This window comes from Toxorhynchites rutilus, chromosome 1 (genome assembly GCF_029784135.1).
Source record: "Toxorhynchites rutilus septentrionalis strain SRP chromosome 1, ASM2978413v1, whole genome shotgun sequence".
NCBI lineage: Eukaryota > Metazoa > Arthropoda > Insecta > Diptera > Culicidae > Toxorhynchites > Toxorhynchites rutilus.
Window position 1 is genome coordinate 564,541 of NC_073744.1, and position 24,662 is coordinate 589,202.

A 24,662-nucleotide genomic window follows, 5' to 3' on the forward strand; every position below is an offset into this window, starting at 1 on the left:
GCGACTTTTTTTTTCTTTATCAACATTCCCGATACACACAAACACCCTCAGATTCTTCTTGCTTTTGTTATTATTGTTGTTGTTGTTTATTATTCAGAAACGATTTGTTATGCTGATTTTCTTCAAAAAATATAATTTATGTGACTTTTTTCGCGTCTCTCCTCGTGTTTCTCTCGAAATTTGAATCGTTTGCTTGCATTTCGATTTAACGCATGGTGTGTGTACTACTCCCTGTTCGAATCACCACAGCATTGGTAGATATTCACTTAATATGACATTATTTTGACAGTAATTACGTGTGAGTCTGTTGGATTCTTTTAAATTTTTCACTGGAAATATGATTTCAAAATATGAAGGAAGAAGGAATTCATTTGGATGTCCTTGATTCTCATTACTTGCTTCGTTTCTCTACTCCATTCAGCAATGAAGAAATACAGTTTAGACAGTGTGGATAACGTGGAAAGAAAGGTGCAAAGAAAGTAATGAAACCCTCAGCAGGAATTAATAATGCTTATTACGAAGAGAGCAGAGGAGAAGAAACAAAATGACCCTAACCAAAAGCCTTATTTTTATGGTTTTCTTACGTGACAGTACAATTGTGTAAACTCAATTTTTTCTCTCAACCTGGGTTTGGTTTTTTATTGCTTTATTAGCTACAGTCGAAATAAAAAAAAAATCTAACCAAAAACAACCGTTACGAATTGTCACCATGGAACAGATTACGGTCGAAGGACAGATCGAATTTGCTCTGCGCATCGTGGCACACCGATTATGACGTGCACCGAGGGAAAAATGAAGTTGATGCATATGCAAAATTAGCCAAGTTTCGAATGAGGCCAAATTGTGCCCGACTGACTGCAAGGAGTAATTTCGATATTGAAAACAATTACGAAAGTTAAAGTATCCAATGAATATTCATTTGAAAAATTGAATGTTTCCATGTCAGTTATACATAATAAAACGCCTCGCCTGTGAGTGAGGTGTGAGGTAGAACAAACAGTAGAAGAACCGCCATCATGTGGGGAGCGAATATACTTCCCGATGCTTCGTATTACGGTAGTTGTCGTGCCTCAAGTGGATGAAGAAAAAATATACCAATCCATAGGGTTAGGAGTGGGAGCCGGGTAGTATTGAATGTTGCAAAATTTCCGCATATTAATTGGCTACTTTAGCGAGGAACAAGCAAAAATTGCGTTTCCTCAACTTTAATATTATTATTTTACTTCAACTACAATATAATAGGCAATACTGGCACCTTTTGAGGTCTGCACCTTGTATCTGGCGCCTGGTGGTCCATGACTATGACCACACATTCAGCTCACGTCCAATTATCAGTTTGTCTGCGAAATGGTGTGAAGTAATAATGTTTTATGATGTCATGTTGATTTTTTGAGCGATTAAAACGCGCATATGTGTGTTTGTGTTTGATTGATGTTTGATTTGATAGTAAATAGTCACCTATGTTATGCTAATAATGATTTTGGTTTTCTATACGTATTGAATGGAAACGAGTTGAATCAAAATGCTCACAACATATTAAAATGATAGGAATTGTGCCAAGATGTAATTTATAACTTATTATTATGACCACATTAACCTACATAAAATTAACGGAAAAAATAACCTACATAAGGAAATAAAACAAATGAGCGTTCCAAGCTGCCAATATGGTTCTGTTAATCTTAATTCGTTTTGATCAATACCCTGCAGTTAGTGTAAATATGGTTATCATTGTGTTTCGAGCATCACTCCAGAATTGGTCAGTACGCGGAGTTACCAAGAACCTCGTAAATGTGTAAGCGGATTGATATGCAATTGGGCGGTATCGCCAACAAACTGAGGCGTTTGATTTGCATGCAAATTATCGTTATAATTACCGAGGGAACAAGTAATCATACAGTACATAAATCATTGCTTTATCTCCGCTTTCTCTTCTGTTGTTCGTTTGTTTATTCGCGCTGTTGAATTTAAAATTTGCCGTGCTCGATCACTCGGCATGTTCAGGTTGCCTTTTTGTAGTTTGCTAGAATGCAGTACCTTGTGTATATCAATGAAATCAATTCTATCAACCGTAATTCTCGGAATCAAAAGTGTGCATGTTTACGCTACTGTTTATATGCTGCATTAATTTCGATCTTGATTGCTAGTACCATTTTCTTGCAGTTTACTCCATTTTTATGGGGCGTATTCAGATATTCTTCTGCATCATATAATTATCACCATTAAGGCTCCAGTTGCACAGGGCAATGTGTATGAAAGAAACACGTAGGAGTTTGATATTCGAAATTGACAGTGGGTTTCCCAAACCAAGGAGAACGTGTTCAAAGATCATAATAATCAATGACACCTTCGCATTGCCAGTTAACTGGCTTTGGAAAATGCAATAGGACCGTTCATATTCTCTTACACTATGAATTGATCGATAATTCTTATGCGTATTTCAGTGCAAATTGGAGGGATTATTTTTGATGAAACATTCATCGACCGGAATGTTAACTTCATATAATATGTCACGATGTGTGTCTTTTTATTTTTAACAATTTCTTCTAGAGAAACTTCGTCTTCGTATCGTCGTCGTGATTGTATACAGATCCCATTTTACAAAGCTCCCATTATATTAGTTTCTATTATATATAATTTCAGACTCGATTATATACTGCAAAAAATATATATTTTGTATTTTGACGTATTTGAAGCGAAAGTCGAATATTTCGTTAAGATGAAAGTTAATTGACTATTCTTGGTATAGTCAAAATTGACTATTCTTGGAGTAATAATCGTGGTTTGTGAAGACACATCTGTATGTGTTCAAAACGACATTACAGCGAAATTCCAAAAAATATAGGGTGTCAAACAATGGATTGTAGAGCGGTTAGAGGTACATTTGGTTGATAGAAAACATCAAAGTTATCATGCATTTTGGGAGATTAAAAAACGCCGAATAAAAAACTAATTTTAAAATTTTCATTTCTAAAAAGTAGCTTTAAAGTTATTTATTCCCAAAATGTTACTTAATTCCAAAAATATTTTACCACTGTGTTCAGTATTAAATTTTCAAGTCTTTGAAATGGAAACAACAGATTCGTTCAAAATAACGCACTTTTTTTAATTTGAGCCAGTTTAAAGCAAACAGAGCAGAAAAAAGTTCAATAGCTCTGTCATTGTTGCGCTGTGTTTTTTCATCAAATGGGGTTCTCTATAATCTTCCTAAAATACTCCGGGTCAGCAATCACCTTTTATATATAGCTTTTTTATATTAGAAAGTTGTTTTCTAACTTTAAGTATGGAAACCAAAATTGAATTCTTCTTTTATATTTAAAAAATAAAAAGATATATATGTATAAAACGATTAAAACATTTTAGGGTAGGAAAAAAGAAATTCATTGTTTTTGCGTGAAATGTAAAACTTTATTTGAGATGTTTCGGATTGTCCGATTTGGATCAAAAGCTCCAGTAATCGATTTCCACAATCTTCTTTTGATCCTTATTCCAAAACTCAGAAAGTTTAGCCATCCGAGAAAAAGACAGTAATCGTTTGGGGCCAGGTCCAGGTTACATAGTGGATATATGAAAACTCCACAACCAAACTCCCACCATATATACAGGAGAGCCTTCCTGGCAGTTAGTCCTGGTTCGTTCACCATTTGAGCTACTTCACCACGCTTTTAGCACGATTGTTTTCTCAAAGTATTGTCGCTTGTAACCCATTTCTCTCACCCATTCGTTTAAGAAATGGGTCGAGGTTTTGCGAATGGAAATTCGATCCATTATGTTTTATGGTCGATCTTTAGCTCCTGCTACGACTACTAACATGTCGGTGAACTTCAATTATTTCTGTGATTCTATCGAAATTTCCCACCGAATTTCTTTTTACTTATCTTAATTTTTTTTTTCATCCGATTTTATATAGTAAAAAAATTGGAACTATACAGAATCGGGTCCGCTCTGTGCTTCCGTTATTTATTATTGATACACTGCGTTTCACAACTATAGAACCACTCATTTTTTTATTGTATTGTAGGATTTAATAACTATCTCCATTTATAAGACCGGCCATTTGAATTTTATTGTTGTGTCCAGGCGCGAAACATTCAAAAAACAAAAATTTCAGTGTTTCATAACTATAGAACCAGATGGAAAAACTCTCACTCCATTACAAAATTAACACCAATTTAACGTGAATTACGACAAGTTTCTAATTCATAGATCATATTTAGTTCTCAATCAATTCAAATAACCCATTCGGGGTGGTTTTGACCAAGCTGTGCCATGTTGTAGTGTGTATCTCGTTCTACGCAGAGGATACTGCTCGTTTAAGCTCTTTAAATCACTCATACTGCTTGTAATCTGCATCTATTATTCGTACGATCACTCCTCATATGTTTTTGTAAGGTCTTTGATCTATTTAACAAGCTGACCAGTCCAGAATCTGAAGCCCCTGTTCGTTGAACCATGCTATGACCTTCCGGATTTTATGAATGGATACCAAATTACCCAATTATCACATTGTTTTTTAAGTAAAAACAGCAGTAAATGATTCTGAAGTACTTCGTTGCACTTCTAACTGTGCTTGCTGTAGTTTGTTGAAAATCCGACCCCGACTTACTCGCCAAAAAACTGTTTTGACTGGCTCAGAGATGAGCGTAAATCAACGCAAGTCGAAGAAACGGTAGAACGGGAATTGAAGCCGGCGCATCTATTAAGATATGAGCAACGCTAACCGAGACATGGTTCTCCATGATTTTAATCTCAAATAAAGATTAAACTAACAATTTTTCCACGTCACTGTTAAGAACTAAACTTTTATTTAGAGAGTTTGAACCGGTAGACTTGCTACATTTATATCATATCCCCTTGATCAAGAACTTCTGTAAGATAATTGAGAAAATCTGAAAAATTGGGTCGTTCAAAAAGTATCCGCGGTTTTTGTTCTTTTTTTTTTCTTCATTAACCATCCTGTACTCGCGTGCTAAATCATAACAGGTATACTCGCGCACGGTGTCACAGACCGAAAATTTAACTTCTCTGTAATGTTTCCATTGTGTATTTTTCAGGCTTTATTGACATTTATTTGAAGAAGAGGGTATTATTAAATGAAAAAAACTCCAAAAAATATGTTTTCTTCGTCTTTATTATGTTTAAATCATCTAATTCAGCCTCCTCAGAACAGATTAATTTTTGATACTCCAATACAAATAACGAACTTCGATTTTTTCTCTGTTATTAATTAGAAGCAAGCAACTGAGTATAATTCATGAAAGTATAAAGAGCTATAAAATAACATAAAAACGTATTAATTGATTGTGGTTTCATTGGAGTTAGAATCAGAACATAGCATAACTGCATGCTCGAAATAAACATATTTTTTACATTCCATGCAGTTCTTGCGTGTTTTTCGGGTCTTTTATCGAAGAGGAGAATGTATAACGGCCTTCTAGATTATCACTAGATAATAAAGGTTCTGGAATATAAAGTTTGCATATTTCTAATATTCTTTGTCTCTGTATTCTTGGTAAACTTCCTTTTCTTTTTCTTGTTTTCTTGTCGATATTGTTCATTATAAAAAAAATATCCCCGAAACTGTAACTGTTAAAAATTACCATAAGCCACGGATTAGTATATAGTTTACTGTTTACAATTCTTCCACAAGTGAAATTCTTTCACAAGTGTTTCAATGTATGACCATTATATTTAGCAAATAACTACACGAAAGTCAAACATTTATATTTTGCTTTTGAACGAATAAATCTAACGACGAATATATCGAAGAATAGTTAATATATGGATCAATTCAATCCAGTTACACTCGGAGGCGATCTGGCGTAGTGGTAACATCCATGCCTCTCACGCTAAAGGTCACGAGTTTAATTCTCACTCCCGACATTCTTCCAAAAATGGAAGTAAAAGTGACGAACCAGCCAAATGAGTTGAAAGTCACTATAATACAGATAAAAAAAAAAAAAGATCCAGTTACAAAAGGGAATGAAATCAAATAAGAATAATCCGGTAATGATCTTATGCATTATATTCAATAAAAATTCCACGCCACTAACATTTCATTCAACAATATTCTAGAATATGAAAAAATGCACTTGTCCGAAAAAGTTACTCCTATACTCGCGTCGGTGTGTCAGACCGAAAGTGTTAAAAAAGTGGCACACGTCCCCTTTGTATCAACAAAAGCGATACGCTAAACGATGACGAACGACGAATAACGAAGCTAGAGAGGATCGCAGAGTCGTAGTGTTGATATTTTCTGAGAAATGAACGAATTATTAAATTCTCGGTCTGACAGACCAATGCGTGAGGAGGCGATCTGGCGTAGCGGTAACATCCATACCTCTCACACTAAGGGTCACGAGTTCAATTCTCACTCCCGACATTCTTCCGAAATGGAAGGTAAAAGTGACGAACCAGCCAAATGTGTTGAAAATCACTATAATACAGAAATAAAAAAAAAAAAAAAAAGACCAATGCGCGAGTATAGGAGTGTTAAAATTAGCCACTAATTAAGTTCTCAAACCTTCCAACATCCTTCGGGTGTTTTGATAATTCCATCCATGTAGGACTTCTGTGGTTAATCAGCGAAACACTTTTTAAAGTAGTTTTCGACATATGTCGGTCAATGTTTTTCCTTTTGGAGGAATTCTCTGCAGAGATCGAAATACGTAACACGATCGAATGTCCAAGTTATACAGTGATTGTATTAAAACGACTTCAAACTCTATTTTTGGCGCATCATTAAAGATGTATGTGGTCTCGCGTTGTAACGATGGTCATAATGATCAACCCCTTTTGCGTCCCATACATCCCAAGGACAGAAATCATTTAGAATTCGGAACCACTGTTCATTTTATTGCAGAGTCACTAATGGTCTGTTATGTACTGTTTTCATACCAATTTTGAATTTAATTCTCTCTGAGTTATGAATATTTCATTACGACCCGTTTTGTTTTTCAAAAGTAGTGCGTGATGAGAGTAGAAAATTGATTTTACACACTAGATTTAAATCCGAATTAATCGTGTACGACAATCGAAGAATCGTTAAAATTATATAAATCTATCGTGTTCCACTTCAGCTATTTCGTGAACGGTATTCTGTTGATAGGATGAATCACGTAGATACACATTGCTTTGACTAAGATGTTTCTGAAGTTCCTAGAACATACGATTGATAGCTATGTTCAAATTATTGAGTATATTTTGAGCGAATCAAGGGCTTTCGGATGCTAAGTTGCTGAAAAATACATGTATCACAAAACTTCTATCCGGAAAATTCGTTTGTGAGAATGTTATCATTCATTCCGTGCTAGCAAACAACCATATTGGACGCGAATGCAGAATCTAGTGGTCAAAACACGGGCTCGGAGGTTGTTCAGTAAGGTTGTACCGGAGAACAAACGATCTGCTCTAGCGTGAGGATGGATTTTGAGGGATTTATAGTTCCAAAGTTCGTCACCAATCATCACCAATTCAGTCCAATCGAGAAGCATAAACGCAGAAATAAGCAGATGATGTAATAAAATGGCCGCTCGATGTTGGTATTCAATGAAATGTTTTCAATTTCTTCAATATTGCATAAGAATAATATCAACAACGTATGTATGGAAGGTTTAAAAAACTACGTTTATTTGACTCCTATACCATATTATTTCATTAAAATTCCTTCGAGATAAAGCTAATTTTGGTGGTTCTGAATTCTACGTGACTATTGTTTCAATCAATTGTGGTCATGTTTTGGTATCATTATCGAAGCCGTCTTTGCTTGTTCCATTATCTCTTATCGACCGCTAATACCCACTTGCCGTGGTGATGTTCTGAGCAGACTCAAATTCCGAACACTTCAATGTTAAAAATAATTGAATAATAATATCCCCGTTATTCTTCAGGGTATACCATTTCGTATAACAACATTTATCGGTATCAAAATAACATAGGTGTTCAAGAAATTTAGTTTTTGAAATGAAGTGTTCGGAATTTGAGTCAAAACGGTACTGTTGAAGCCGTCACAGATTGATGAAAGCTTGAACATATTTATTCTGATTGATTATTCGTAAATCTTAAATTGAAACTCATCACTTCTTCTTCTTGAATGGCGTTAACGTTCCCTGTGGAACTTTTGCCGTCTCAACGTATGCATTAACTAGCGTCATTTATTAATACTTAGTTGAGATTTCTTAAGCCAAATAACACACCTTGAATGTATTCCGAGGGGCAAGCTCTTGAATACGCGTGACCACAGTGCAAGTCGAAGGAAATTTCTTTGACGAAAAATCCTTCGGCCAGAACGGGAATCGAACCCGAACACCCGGCATGATAATGTGAGACGCTAACCACTCGGCCACGGGTGCACCTCATCACATTGGTTGATAATACTACTCTTACACCTTATACCACCTCTTATACCATAAATTCTGCCAATCGTTCGAAAATTTGTAAATCGAGAACAAAATAGGTGAAAAGCTTTAAAAAATTGAAGATGTTAAAGTATCTAAAATTAATGTTTTAGGCATAATTATATGGAATTTTTCCTTCACGAAGAATCGTGAAAGCTAAGGCCAATCGACAATCGCTGCACAGATTGTTGCTAGTGGAAGTGGATCGTTAGTCACAGGCGGCCTTAACGATGGAATTCTTCAACGATTTCAAATTTAGATGCACAGGCTTGTTCCTTCAACTTGGTCCAGAATAAATAAACCAGTGGATTTAGGTCTGGGCTACCGAATGGCCATGGAGATGAAGTCTGGTAGATTTGTTAATAACCACACTTTTAAACCACTTTTGGAGTTTTTGACATCATTCAAATCGAATTTGTTCCAATCTTGGCGTCAATGCCTCACAGAGCCTTTACAGACCAAATTGTAAATCTACACGCAAGATACGGGTTGTGCTGTGCTTGGAAAAGTCCATATCGACTGCTAAACGCTTTTGTTTGTGAAGGAATTTGCGCCGAACGCGTTCTCGAATGACATGGATGACATTGTGCAACCATACCAACTTCGGAATCTTTTCTCTGGGTCTATCTTCCTCATTAGCTGCTCCTTTGTGCCGTTGTAGTTAACGGAACACAAATCAGTCATAGGTCGAAAACAGTTGGGTAACGCGACAGTACCCACACGCTTCTCGAACAGACCGAACATTATCGTTGCTAGGAAACCTTTCAAATACTGATGGGACACGACCAGTATAACCATATCTACAGAATAATCTGTATTTCTACAGATTTTTCAGACTTTTTAAACCTAGAATCTGCAGTTACGGATTTATACGTTTTCTCATAGAATTTAAGGATTTTTAAAAATAACTAACACATACTGGAAAATATTAGTTATGGATTGATATTTTATTTATATAGATACTGGATCAGTTTGAATGAGAGTCATCTTTTTGCGCCACGATCAAAATCAAACAGTGAAACGAACCATGAATCATTTGAACTCTCTCATCTATTTGATTGTTTTTTGAAGTACATCTTGTTATTCATTTGATTTCACTAAGATTAATCGGAAATCAGAATACTTTATCTTACTGTCTTGATCATAGAAAAATACATTCAATCTGAGGTAGCAGGAGCAGACTTTGGGGATTTTAAAAAGCATTTGAAGAAGCCACAAGATATCTATGTCGTAGTTGAAGCTGTAGAAACCCAAGCTACTGAATTGGGCGAGAGCAGAGAATTGATTTCTAGAACCATCAGCTGAATCAAAACGAAAAAATGTGAAAAAATCTTGTACGAATATTGTTTTTGAAGACAACTTTATATTATAATGAAAAGTTTCAGTAATGATGTTGGAAATGTATAGACAAAGGGTTAAATAAAAGTCGGAAAAAAGTGTTTTAAGTGATTAAATAACATGATGTGAACATTTTCATTCAAATTTTTTACATTTGAAAACTGGCTTCATGTCTTCTAATATGATAGGTTTTACACTAACGAGATAGGGACCCAAACTATGGTCCCTAATTGAAAGTCGCCACCAGACGTCGACACTATTCCTTTTTCATCGCGAATTCACGCTTTGTCAAAAAAAAAAAACGTTTTGAAACGAAACCTAAACAATCAGTTGATAGATGTATGACAAAGTAAAAACTATGTTCGAATTCGAAAATCAAATTAGTAAAGTAAACTTTTATTCATACGGATTCAAGTAAATACTAGGAAAGTTTACTTTACTTGGAAACGGGCAGAATAAGTTAATACTTTTTTTATTCATACGACCTATAGTATGGGTAAGGCGATCATATTACAGTATACAAATAACAGAAGTTCATCGCTCACGGGAGTAATAATGTTTAACTAAGGTATTAAATCATTTCGAATGTTTGTTAAATATTGAAAACTGAAATATTCCACCTAGAAATGATATCATGCATTTCCCATACAACAGAACATGTTATGACATATTTCCGAAATGTGTCTAGTTATTTTTAAGTTCTGTGATTTGATTTTGGCTTACAGAGGCGATGCATTCCTTAGGAATTGAATACATAAATGTAATGAAAACATTTTACTGTCCGTCTTATTTCCACTGGCTGCTGTCCATTTTACACCACGAGTACAATCATGTAAAATTTTCACTCTAAAATGAATTTACCTGTTGGGTACATTCCTTAAATTGATTCTATGGTCAATCATATACCAATCATATATAACCATCAGTGAATTGTATTGTGAAAATAAACCACTCAAAATGCTTTATAGCGAGACCGCAGATATTACATCCGTAAGCAGAATCAATTATTATTTTCTGTTTTTGTTCACCTTTCCCACTTTTAACAGGTTGTCTAAGTTGCAGGATCGTTCAAATATCATACTAATAATAATTAACAATAATATGAAATTCAAAATGTAACTATTTATATCAATCGCATGTTTACTGTGCGTACTTTGCTATTGCTGAAAACCCGTAATTATGAAGAAAAACTAAAAAGTAATCCATACAAACTAACTCCTTTTAATTATGAGATTACTGTTTTTGACATTAGGTTTGTTGGCTGTTGTTGGTTGTTGGATGCTTGTTGGCTCCTTTTTAATTATGAAATTACTGTTTGTTGGTTTGTTGGTGACTAAAAATTCATCTTTAAAAAATCATTCAGCGAAGAACAAATAGTACTGGCATGCTTACCCAAAATGGTTGATTGGTGAAATTTGATCACATATTACTACTATATGTATGATTTTCAATTGCTACATGAAAAAGTGAAAATGATGCACATCGTAGGATTAAAATACATCGAATATAGCACATTTTTATCTCTAACAATTTTCTTCAATTGAGCCACACGCTCTTATAAGAAAATGCTTTGACAATTCTACTTAGAATTCAACCCATAATTTCATATTGTTATTGATTTCCCGCTGTAGCTGCTGTCTGATAGTAAAAACAAGACATCAAACTCCCTAAAAAGCCACCAGAGAAAAACGAAATAAAAATGCAGAAATCCAATCAAGATGAAACAAAGTACAATAAATGATAAAAATTGACGTGTCTCTTCCCACCTCGGATAGCGGGCCAAGGAAGCCGGGCTGCCGCAAACGCACGACCGGCAGCCGAGCAGAGATAGGATTGAACGAACCGCGTTTGAGCAACTACACGTCCAAAACAACGGGAGAAGGCACTCTCCTTCTCGCGGCTCGTTATCATTATTTTGCAGTTCTTTTTTCCCCTGCGGGCCTTTGGCTTCGATTTTTTCCAATATCCTGCCCGACCACTAGGCTAGGGTCTTTCAATTACATCGAAATTCATCTTGTAAATCATAAATTACTTTTTTGCAGTCTCAGTGTGGATTCTCTGAATCCGACACTTCATTTTTCAGTCTGACCGAGCTCCAACAAAGCGAAAAAAAGCAAAGGATGTTTCCCTCCGCTGCCTACGTTCCATCCAAAACACAAAGATATCAAAAAGTGAAAAAATCTTCAACTATATTTGGGTGGGTTTTTCGTACCCAATAATTTTCGAAAATGTGCTGCATAGTCTTCTCGGATTAATTCTTACATGAATGGGAAAGTGACAAGGAAATCGAAAACTATATCAGAATTCCTATCAGAGTCGGTTCTTATAGGAAATAAAATTTGTCGTCAGGAAGTCAACCGAATGTTTGAACATGAACGCAGCCAGTATCGATTTCTTGTCGTTTTGGCCCGCTCAACCATGGCGAGACCCGGTCGAACGGGGGAAATTATGTTGAAAGGGAAACGAAGCGATCACCTGAAGAGAAGTGCGTTTTATTGCCTTTTAAGCGATCGTCAAGCCTGATGATCGCGGGAATGTTATCGACATATTTTCGAACAGGGAGAACAATGTTCCAAGGACGGTTGAATCCTTCGACAGGCCTCGAGACGTGGGCGAAGCGGAGGGGATTCATAATTTCGCAGGACAAATTACGGGACATGTGTTCCTCTACCGATTATTATTATATTGTTCGGAAGCCATGGCATTTCCTTTTCGAAAAGAACATTGAATTTGATACGTAGGTGATAAAGTGCCCTCAACATGTTAATTATACGCTACATTATTTGTAGGGGATTTTCAAGCATTAACCTTAACATTTCCTACAGATTCATCTGCTCTGGGAATCAAATGAAAACTACATGTGGGTAAACTTTTCACGTCCCTCTGCGCTAGACAAACAAATAGTTGCAGTCGAAAAGGGAACTAAATTCTAAAAATATCATTGTCAACCATTATGTCATCTGCTGTGGGAGAACAAACAAAATGAAGCCATTCATACGCATCAGTGAGTTGGAAAAGCACCAGCAGAAAACACTCTCATTGGTGAACAGCTTCTTTCGAAATGTGGCAAAATGTCGAATGTGTTTGCTTTGAAGCCTCAAGATTGCTCTTAATCAATACAATTTAAAACATCATCAACTGTCTAAAATATTTCAATATCCTACAATAGCAATTTAGAGATTCACTTTTTGGTTGATTTGAAATTCCTGAATATGCAATCTTTCCTTCACGCAGAGATCCCGCACCAGGACGAAGAATAAGACGTACCACGCTTCCTTTAATTTGGTTTTTGTTTTCCTTTTGATGCTGATAATGCTAACCCAACACGGCGCGAATATTCGATCTCGAAAGCGCTCGATGTTCAGAGGGCTTTATAACGTCAGCAAAAACCCAACAGGTTTTTACGGCATTATTGTTTTTTTTTTGGCAATTTGGTTTTTGGCACATATTTACTTTTTTTGTTGCGTTTTTTTGGTTTCATGTATTCTTGAATCATATCAATTTAAGAATCTTTTCTGTTTCATAATAGTGCTTAGAATTATACAAGATATACAATATAATTCCTCAGTTTCAAACTTTGAAAGATGTGCTTTTACAAGTCGGACTAACAAAACTCGCTGTTATTAGCGAACACTTTGTTTAATCATTTTCTCCCATATAACTCATTCTCGAACTTCATCTTCTAATAACACACACACGCACATTTTCTTTCGGTGATTTGCGTCCACATTGAGGATAAGCGCGATTTTGTGTTATATGATGAAATTCAATTAGCTGAACAGCGTTTTCCCGTCAGCTGATCTCGAGCAAAAGTGAAACAGCCGACGCAAGGGTCGATAAGGGAATTCCGCGAAAAATGTCCAAATAAAATTATAGAAAACGGTTTTTAAATCAATTAGATCTGAAAGATGCTTAACGATATTTACGAGTGCTTCCCGCTGGCGTTTCAAGTTCTGTGTGAGACAGCCGGACGCACAGTGCGGCCAGAATAAGAACATCGGATGGAAGCGCGAATGATACAAAGTATTGATCTCGACAAAGTCCACGATCTTGGATGGAAAAGAGGAGGCTTCACATTGTGAATATATTAAGATCAAAAGGAAGGCAAGGTACACAATCTTGAGAGTGAGGTAGAGAACCAACCAAATCGAAGAATGAATAAAAAAAAACAGCAAGAGCTATAGACACCGGCGGGAATATTTCTGAAATCGTTTTTTAATAATCTTCCCCTTCTGCTCGCACCCGGGTTCTTAGTGAGTTTCCAAACAAGTGACCAAACACGACGAGTGTCCCGGAAAGCACGGGTCTGAAAAAGAGCAACATGTCTGTAAACTCGTTCAACAAACCCTCATAAATTTTCATTCAAATTATGGAGTGCAGAAGATGCAGCGCGCTTGGTGTTTGCTTCGAGGTTCGGAATTTTGCCCATGAGAGATTGGTCGGTTGGAGGAAGCATTTTATCCCGTTTCGAACGGGAAGATTTTCACTGGTTGTAAAAATTAATTAGCACTAATAGAGTAATTTTTCTTCTTCACTGTTTTGACAGCTGTGGGCAAAGTGAATTGGGGGATCTTATTTGCACTCATCGAACTCACCTGCTATAGCCATCCAGGGATAGAACGTGTGGTTCGACTGATGCAGACCGGTGGTTGGTGCTGTTTGGCCACCGGTCGAACCAGTCAGTGAGCATTGGTTGGTGTTCCACGCTCCGGCAACACCGGTGGCTGCGGTTGAACCTGTCCGACTGACAGGACTACCACCAGACGTATCAATGTAGCCACCAACGCGGGAATCCGGCGTGCATGCCGAGGGTCGTACAGGAACTGAACTATTTTGCTGTGCAGGTACATTTCCGCCAGTTGCTGTGTTGGTATTGCTGTTGGCGCTCGTGTTTGTCGAGTTCCACACATCTTTGTAGCCGTTGGTGGTGTCTGTGGTTCCATTTCCGCTGCCTGTTTTCCCGCAGTCCTTGGTACTATAGGAACCTTCGTAAATTTGCTTGCATGCTGCTTGCAGGCTAGCATCGTACGGCGAGTCTTGTGAGGATCGACTTTGATGTAGGTGATGGTTCGTGTAAGGGGACATTCCTAGGGACAGTGGAAAGCCTCTGTATGCGGCCGCTGCGGCTGCCGTAGTTTGATCGTGGTGGGTTCCGGTTGTTGCCATCATACCGGCTGCTTGGTGGGGATGGCCGTAGAAACCAGTTTGCTCAAAATACGAATTCATGTTTGCCAAAATTTTGAATACTTTGATGAGTTCTCAATTCGAAAAACAAATATTGGCTCGCCCCTCGTTTGAGCGAGATTCGAACTTTTTCTTTTTTGCGGTGTTATGTCAGTCTGTTTCACGATAGCAATCAAGGGATGAAGAGCTCTAGATAGAATTTATATTCATATCACTATTATCATCCACTTCACACACATATTGCATAATCATTATACGTAATGGAAACAGCACTTATTTTTTCCGGGTGTCACAATTATTAACCGCTGATGTGTAGCTTACTATTGTCACCTGATGATTGTTTTCTGGTCACTGTCACTATGTTTCATACAATTATTATCAGCAAATTTGTTTTCCTCTATAGTCACTGTAAAAACTTTTTACGAATTTTCATTTTCTGCGGCGACACATTCATTGCAAAAAGTCGAACACTTGTCAATTATGGAGGTCCATATTTTGGAAATTCACGGGTCTCCCAATACGATTTTGTCAATTCAAGACGGTAAAATTTGCACAAAATGCAAAATTTCCCTTTTTCTGCTTTTATCACTTGGCTTCTTTCACTTGAAACTCTTCCGAAATGTTACTAATAAAAGTTGAAGATGTTATTGGTCTACATTCGAGAGAAGCGCAATAATAATATTAATAACAATAAAAATAAAACGCGCCTTGTCTAAACGGTTGCCTTCAAACGAATGTTCACTTTATTTTGATACGACAATGCCGAAACTATCAATATCTCGCTTTTCGTAGGCCAACAGCAGCGCGGAGCAGATCCAAAGTGTGTACCGCTCGAACTCGAACTCGAACCGATTCTCCGATGGCAGAGAGTAGGTGCAGGAGCGCCAGGCCAGCAAAACAGATTCCGTGTGTACCGTGTTCAGAGCCGCGATTGTGAATGAATGTGTGAGTCAAATCGCACACACCGAACCAAGGCAGCGGCAGCGGCAGCGGCAGCGAATACAACGTGCTCGAGAAGCACTTCACGCTATCATCTGAAGGGGTGGCTGGGAGGAGGAACTCGACTCGACACTGCTCGACTTTTGGTAGCAAAACCTCGAACACATGGAGAGCAAGAAACAGCATGCCTTGTGAATGGCATGAGAGTGGCTGAACTGCTCGACACCACTCGCACACAATCAACATTTACGCTCACATAAAATTCGACCAAATACATCATTATTACGAGCATATAAAATACATTAAAATAAAATATAATCTCTTCTTGTGTGTTGTAGCTTGCGCAATAGCGTTGTTTCATTCCACGTGATCGTGGCCTCTCGTTTCCACTACCGGTATTGGTGGATTTCTCGACCAGCAAATGCTGCTGCTGTTGCACACATAGCGACGAAAACGACGAAGATCATCAAGGCTCGTTTCTCCCGTTCCCATTCATACTCGCAGTATGTTGCATATGTGCCCTCTCGTTCGTTTCGGTTTCGCTATTCTCTTTTTATGGTTTTATGGTGTGCCATCATCGTCCTCATCAATACCCTACTGTGTGTGATCTCATCTTTCTCTGGCAATTCTTTCTTCGCTCGTGTCCCCTCTTATCCGACACCTCTATCCTTTCCTATCCTTTCCGATGCTCGCACACACACTCACATTTATTGTTACGCACAAGCGGTGGGCTTTTCGAGCAGCGGGAAATAACTCATTTTTATTAGGCTCCTCGAAATGTGCAGCGCAATGTAGTATCCTTCCTTACCCGAATGTCCGCATGGAGTCCACTCTTCGTTCAGCCAGCGTGCGCCATCGGTCTTCTGATTGTTTCACTCGCACGAGGACGATGCCGTGTGCTGGAGCGCCTGGATGAGGCACGCGTTCCGGTAGCGACGACGGATCGCGCTGCCGGTTTTTGAACTCCTGGTGAACGACGTCGATGCACCTATATCTTGCGTCGGTCACTTGCAAAAAAATGTGGGCTAAAAGCAATCAAAGAAAATTTTGAAAATTTGTGTTTCGTTTGAAGACCTATGCATTATCATTGATGTCGTATTCCGTGTGTAAAGTTATTTCATAGTTTATTTGTCACTTTGAAATTGTTATCAGTTCTCGTATTATAATTTTGTTTGAATGAAACATTGAACTATTGGGTTACTTAATAAGCATCCGATTATTCGTCATTGGATGGTCTTGTTGGTCATATATTGGGCAACACTTAAAAACGTGCGTCTGGAACATAACATTTTAGGTTACAATTAGTGTAAAAAAAGTTTCGAAATTCATCAATCGTGTCATACGAAAAATTCGATAACTTTACGTTATATATGTTATGAGTGAACGCAGGAGTGGTTTCTTCGATTTCGTTCCGGAAATTTAGATGTCAAAGTTCGACATCGCACTGGTCGGCCAGTTACTGAAAAGGTCGTTGAAATTTTGCAAATGGTCGAGCAAGACCGGTATGCAAGCTGTAAGGAGATATCAAATATACTATGCATCCATCATGTGGCAGTTTGGAATTATTTGTAGAAGGCTGTGTTTGGGTGCCACATGAATTAACGCAAAGGAACATGATTGATAGAATTCCCATCAGCGAAGCACGCAACGAGATCGATTCATTTCTGTAGCTAAACATCAAGAACATTTTAATAGGTAAATGCGGATATATCGTTCAGAAAAGATAATAAATAATAATAAAGTAAGCGCGGTGAATCCAAAGCAATTCCAAAGGGCTGGATTAACGCCAAACAAGGTGCTAATGTGTGTATAGTGAAACTGGAAGGGGGTCGCCCTTTCTGAGGTGTTCAAAAACTGACTAACGTTTAATTGAGAGCTCTATTATTTACAACTGGATACATTACACAAAGCGGTTAATGCAAAACTACCAGAATTGATGAACAGAGAAGGTGTTGTCGTCCATCATTACAACGCGAGACCACATACATCTTTGATGACGCGGCGAAATTGAGAGATCATGTTTTGTTAGTTTCGATACATCCACAGTATCGCCCAGACCTCTCACCGTCTGACTACAATTCGTTTCGATTTCTGCAGAACTATCTTGATGGAAAACATTACATAAAAATGATACACAGTCATTCGCAAAATTATGTATACACCCCGTGTTGGTTTGTTATTTTTGAGTTCTTCGGGGTTAAAAAGTAAATAATTAAAAGCGACTTATTCCCATCGTAAAATTGAGCCTTTTTCTCTCATGTAGTGATAAGAAAAAAATTAAAACGATCACTTTTCTACTTCAGTTTAAAAAAAAACAAACAAAAAATCTTCAATTCAGACGTGGCAAAAATGAGTGTACAGTTCAAGTTTTACTTAAAAAAAATTAAATCAGTTCAGAAAGTTAACAGATAACAAAAATCAATTCCCTGGTATTTGGTATGGCCCGCTTTTGCGTCCAGCACTGTCTGCAAGTGCCGAAGTGAGATTTCTGGTCACTGTAGACGGAATACTTTCCCAGATCTCCCTAATCGTCGTTTTGAGTTCCGCTTCGTTCCCTAGATTTTTATTCTTCAAACATTTCTTGATTCCCCAGACGCTAAATAATGTTCAAGTCCGGTGATTGCGGAGGTGCTTTGAGTCGATTGGGACATTATAGAGCGCGCATTACCGTACGATGGGATCGGTTTAATTTGGGTCATCATCCTGTTGAAAGGATGACGGCAAGTTACGTTTCAGGATGTGCAATTAAGCCATCTTGTCCATCACCGAATTGATAAACTCCATGATTCCAGTTCCAGAAGCCGCCAATGTACCATACATCAGCTGACTACCACCGCCGTGTTTTACTGTGGTAACCAAATGCTGAATGTTTCCCACACACCATCTATCATCCATCCGATTCAAAGAGATTTTCGTCTTCGTCTTCGTCAAGGTCTTTCATACGGTTTTCGTCTCATCCGTATGAAAGACCTTGTTCCAGAACTCCTTAGGTCTGTTTACATATGCCTTAGCAAACTCTAGTCGTTTTTTCATATTCACCTTTGAGATGAAAGACTTTTCACGGCCAACAACGACCTCTCAGATTGCTCATGTATGCTACTAATCGGAATGTGTCTGTACTGACTGGTCTTCCAATGGTGCCGGCTACTTCGGTAATCATTTTAGGAATGTTTGTTACAGGGTTTCTTTCGCAATGTCCATGGTTTATCCGTATTTTCTCATGTTTATGATTTTCTTTACTGTAGAGGGGGTTCTTCCGACTATAGCTGCTATTTCCCGCAATGTCTTTTCATGACAAGTCTTACTTATGATCATTATACGTGTTACATTATCTATTTCTTTCCTCTTACATGCCATTTTGATAAAAACTTTTTCAAACATCAACAAAAAACAAAAACCATCACTGCCCAAGCAGTGGTTTGGTGTTCACATCACCCACTGACGAAAAAAATGTTCGCTAATTCGCAAAGATCTTACCCTAATTAATTATTTCATTTGTTTGGAGGAATTTAAGGTGTACACCCAATTTTGCAATGCTTAGAATAGAGATTGTTTTCAACTTTTAGGAATAAATAATTATCAGAAAACTTTTAGTGAAATTTCATTGCGCGCATTGTTAATTAAATGTGTTTGTTATTAATATGCATAACAAGAAGAAATGTATTCAAATGATTTTGTACCAAATAAATGGACAGTATTGTTAAATAGCTTGTGTACACTCAATTTGCGATTGACTGTACATACTAGGATTGGGCGATCTGTGGAGGCGATCTGGCGTAGTAGTAACATCCATACCTCTCACGCTCAAGATCACAAGTTCAAATCTCACTCCCGACATTCTTCCAAAAAATGGAAGCAAAAGTGACGAACCAGCCAAAAGTGTTGAAAATCACTATAATACAGAAAAAAAAAAGATTGGGCGATCTTTAGAAAAAGAGCGATCTTGGCGAATAGATTTTCTAAACGGCGTATGGATCGATTCACTGATTAAATCGGTACCAGAGAATTGATCTTTGCTGAATCGATCTTTGAAAAATCGAAACATGGAATAAATATTTCACATTTCACAACATCGAAGACATTTCATTTCAATTCTCAACATGAAGGTCAAAATAAAAATTTGAAAACCCAATTAATTAAATAAATTAATTGAAAATTATTATTACGAGTAGAAATTCAACAACTGATATTTGTCCCGAAATCCGCTGACAATAATCCCATAAAATCCAACCATGCCATATGACTGGCATTTAGTCGAAATCTCGATAGTAGTCCAAATTCTAGGAAAGAACGTTTCGGCTGCACCATCGGTGCCATCCAATTTCGTCACAATTTTCACTGTTAGCCTAGTGAATGTGTAAAATGTGATTGTGTGAATATAATTGGTGATTACTCGTTTCGTAATGATCAAACTTACAAAACTGCTTATCCTTAATTTACGAACACTAATTTAAAAACTTTAAAGGGATCCAATGTTTTGAAATTTGTCAGGTGGTTTTTGGTGAGATTAAAGTCAATATTCACTGAAACACACAAGAACAATGAAAAAATTCTATTATCAAAAAGATCGGGAAATTCGGGAGATTGAAAAGAAAGGATCGATTTTCGCGATTTTTTTGTAGTACAAAGAATCGATCCAAAAAATCAGAAATTGGAGAGGAAAAGATCGATCTTCTAAATACCTATCCAAGATCGCCCATTCCTAATACATACGTATCTAGTCTCTCAACATTGGCTTACAAGAAAATGTTTTACTGCATAGGTTGGAAAATGTTAATTTCGGAATAATATAATTGTATGGTTTTTGTTCTCGTATATTCATTATTTATTTCTTTGCACAATATATTTTTTTTCATACTTCAAGAATTCAGATTAGCTTTATGGTGCAACATTGTAACGAGTCTAGATATCTATAGATTCGCTAAGGGATTCACGGAGTGTGATGAAAATTGAATAAAGTTGTGATTTTTGCAAATATTCTCAATTCGTCATCAGTAACGAGTATCCTTTTGTTTTTCTACTAATGCCTCTTCTTACTCTCAAAATACTGGTGAATGAATCATAAATTAATACGGAGAGTCATTCCGGTTGTAAGCGCTGGCTTTTGCAGCAAAATTTCATACCAGGAGTAAATGGAGTTACAATTTAACACTAAACCTACCACGAGGAGTCAAATGACCCATTTTAACGTTTAGTCAAAATGTTCTTGCAAATTACATTGTCACAACATAATTTTCCTACACAACTTTTCTTAAAACATACATCGAATGTATTTTTCAGTGTTTACTCCTTTCTTGTTTTTTTTTACTGAGAAATATATGTATTTGCTCTACTTACCGCAACGGGTCATTTGACCCGTGCAAACATTCATATGATATTAGAAAGATTTGTATGTGTGGTTGTGATACAACACCATTGCAGTACACATTTTTGCTATTGCTTTATACATTTTGTTGTATTTGTGAATGAATAGTGAATGATTAGAATTAATTATATTGCTGACTATCCAAACAAGTTAACTGTAACCATTCCAAGCTACAGTGCTATTTTGCGTGTCAAAAATTGTAATTTCATTATTTTGCCAATAATTGTTATCCTAAAAATGTCGAAAAATACAGGAGAAATATGGTATGCCACGTTTCTCAACAAAACTATATAAATCGAGTAATTGTTCACTTATTATTCATACACTTGACCCGCTGTGGTAGGAATAGGTATACATGAAACATCGGAAGGTTTAGTGTTAAATGAATTATTTAGCTACAATCTTGTTTTCGTTGGATCTCTCAATGTAAATGACACAGAACATCCAAATAATACTCCATTGTAACATTGATTTCTATACCACACCTATAAGACCTGATTCCATTTTCATGACCTATTTATGAATTTTTCAAATGTGCATGACGCAGTTTGACTACTCTTGAGCATTTCTTGAGCAGTTTAGCTACTCTTGAGCGACACGTTCCGAGACATTTTAATCACTTTCAATCTCTTGTTTTACTCATTGTAGTCTCACAAAACGTTCAAAAGTGAGTTTAACAATACAAATTGTTATACAGGTCGGACTCAATTATATATAGTTTGAATTTTTTTTTCGAAATTTCAAATATGACTCATTTCAAGGAAAAATGCAATATTTTCTAAATGTTCTCATCTTTGTTCTCATCAATGGAAGCAAATGTTCTCTAAATGTTCTCATCAATGGAAGCAACAGAACCCTCCTACGTAGCGTACTTTCTAAGTAAACGCAGATTAAGGCAAACAGATCCCGGAGCAGTAAAGAAGTTCAAAAACTCTATCATTGTTAAAATTCGACCATATGCGTAGAAGGATTATTTTCATCATATCGTCCATCAACTCCTGTGAGATTATGGATTTTTTTTTTTCATTTGAGAAAGGTGCTTTCTGACTTTAAGGGGATGAACAAAAAATTGAATTCTTCTTTTATATTCAAAAAACGAAAAATTTGTGTATAAAAACCTCGCCCACGGTGTTTATGGCCGAATTCCTCCGAAACGGCCTGACCAATTTCGATGAAATTATACACGAAAAATTCGGTAGGCATGAGAATAGGTTGGGAACTATATAACATACCGCCAGGATACCGATTAGAGTAGTGCGGGACAAAGATGCGCACGGGGCAAAAGTGCGCATTGGCTTTTTTGAACAAACGAGCATAAAATATCGGCAACAGTGTATTCATTTGACACATTATTACACCAGCAGCTCACACATATAAACAAGACACATTTCATAATAGTGGCAAAAAGTTATGAGGTAAGAAGAGTTTTACGTTGTTTCGATCTAATTTTTTCAATTTTGAGTATGACGATTTAGTTATTTAAAATAACTGGAAAGATTTAAATTACATTGTCAAGGAAACCTTTATTCTATAGTAAATAATAGTGCGCATTCGTTTTTGTTAAAAAGTTCAAGAGTTTTTTCTATAAATTCGACTAGTTGAAAAATTGGTTGTGGGGCAAAGGTGCGCAGTGGATGTGAGGCAATAGTTCGCACCAGCGTTGTACTCTCAAAAAATATATAGAATGTTTGAATAAATGCACTCCAGAAATGCTCGAAATGACCCGACAGAGACTTCGAGAGGGAGTCTCGAAGCGTCGGATTGCAGCAGACCTCTGTATCTCTGAATCAGCTCTGAGGAAGAGGCTCATATCAGTATGTATTTTATGATTTGAATCTTCTTTTATTGATATTTCTACTTCTGAAGGGATGTGCCAGCGATCACCTAGGGCGGTTCAGAGCAGTATTTACAAGTGAGCAGTCTGAGGATCTGGCGAACCATTGCAGAGAACTGGACAAAGCATTCTATGGTATGACTCTGAAAGGTTTACGGCGCCTGGCGTTTGATTTTGCGGAAGCCAACAACATCCAGCATGAATTGAACCGAGCTGCAAAACTGGCAGGAAGGGATTGGGCTTCTACTTTCATGAAGAAACGTCGTTGGTCTCTTCGAACTCTACAACAAATCAGCCTGGCTAGAATCATGGGTTTCAACGAAGAACAAATCAAAACTTCTTTCAACAATCTGTCCGAAGTAAAGAAACTGCACGCGTTTCCTCCGAGCCGCCAGTTCAATATGGACGAATCCGGTATGTCAACCGTCCCAAGCAATCCTCCCAAAGTAGTCTCCTGTACCGGTAAAAAACAGTCGGGAAGGTAAGCTCTGCCGAAAGAGGTGAACTTAACACGGCTGTGTGCGCCATGAGCGCAGCCGAGAAGTATGTGCCACCTGCCCTTTTTATTTTTGGAAAGGCTCAAGCACTTCGATACATTTCGATATTGTTATCAATCGTTTATTAAGGTTCCACATCGTTTCAAATGCAACCGGATATAAAATAAATTTTTCGTTGTAAATCAAAATATAGAATAACAAACAAGTATGCAGCAGTGTCATTTTGTGTAGGGGAAAAGCATTTAAAATGAACACCTTAAGGAATATACCCATTTACTGCGTCCACATACTGCTACAATTTCCGTTCTTCGAAGAATATTGTAGCTTAACTAACTGTTGTTCAAGATATCAAACGGTTTTTATTATATAAAATAAAAACAGTACATTTTCCATTAAAAGAAAATAAGATGTAAAATCGAGCATTTTTTTTATCGTGCGGGTAAAATGATCACATGGTGGTGGTAAAATGAACAGTTACACATTTCATGCTAAATGGGATAGATCTATGCGTTGTTCCTTATCTAAATTTGTTTAAATCATTATTGAAATAGTAGGTACATGTATGAATCAAGCTGAGCTTATTCACCTAGAGTAGTAATTAAATTCTACTCATACGTGCGAAAAAGTAATAAGAAACACATAACGCCTCACATATTGAGGTTTGGTTTTGGTCGAGGTGGCATATTTTTTCAGGGTCAGAGCCACAGAAGTAATCCCTTGAAAAGCAACATTTGATGAGGTAGATCAGCTTTAGAAAACATGACATTGTTAGTCGTTTTCCGATGGTAGCTCATTTTGCCCCAAACAAATTCCGAATGCGAATTAATCACTGAAACCAAACAAAATATCTGTTCACCTCTCATTGAATATGTGAACAGTTGTCCAAACTGATGATTTGTCGAAGATATCAGGACGAATAATTTAAATTTCACGGGAAATTCGTTAAATACGATGCGCACAAAATTACATCAAAATGGTGAGAGAAATTTCTGTTTTATTTATTATTTTTTACATTTGACAGTTTCATGCATAACAGGGTGTCTTAAAAAGGCTTCAAATGTTCTAAGAATAGGTGAATGAAGAAGTATCAATTTATTTATAGCTTAATT

At 37.0% G+C, this 24,662-nt stretch overlaps 1 protein-coding gene across 2 annotated transcripts in view; it reads right to left on the reverse strand.

Annotated features, from left to right (window-relative positions):
• LOC129763477 (homeotic protein ultrabithorax) overlaps window positions 1-15,787 on the reverse strand; it is a 95,729-nt gene extending 79,942 nt beyond the window's left edge. Inside the window, exon 1 of one of the 2 annotated variants that reach the window (XM_055762580.1) lies at window positions 14,330-15,787. In XM_055762580.1, coding sequence (XP_055618555.1) covers window positions 14,330-14,960 — 631 coding nt within the window. In that variant the 5' untranslated portion in view covers window positions 14,961-15,787. The remainder of the gene's footprint in view (window positions 1-14,329) is intronic. The other variant, XM_055762579.1, reaches the window with a different exon arrangement.
• Between the last annotated feature and the right edge of the window lie 8,875 nt (window positions 15,788-24,662).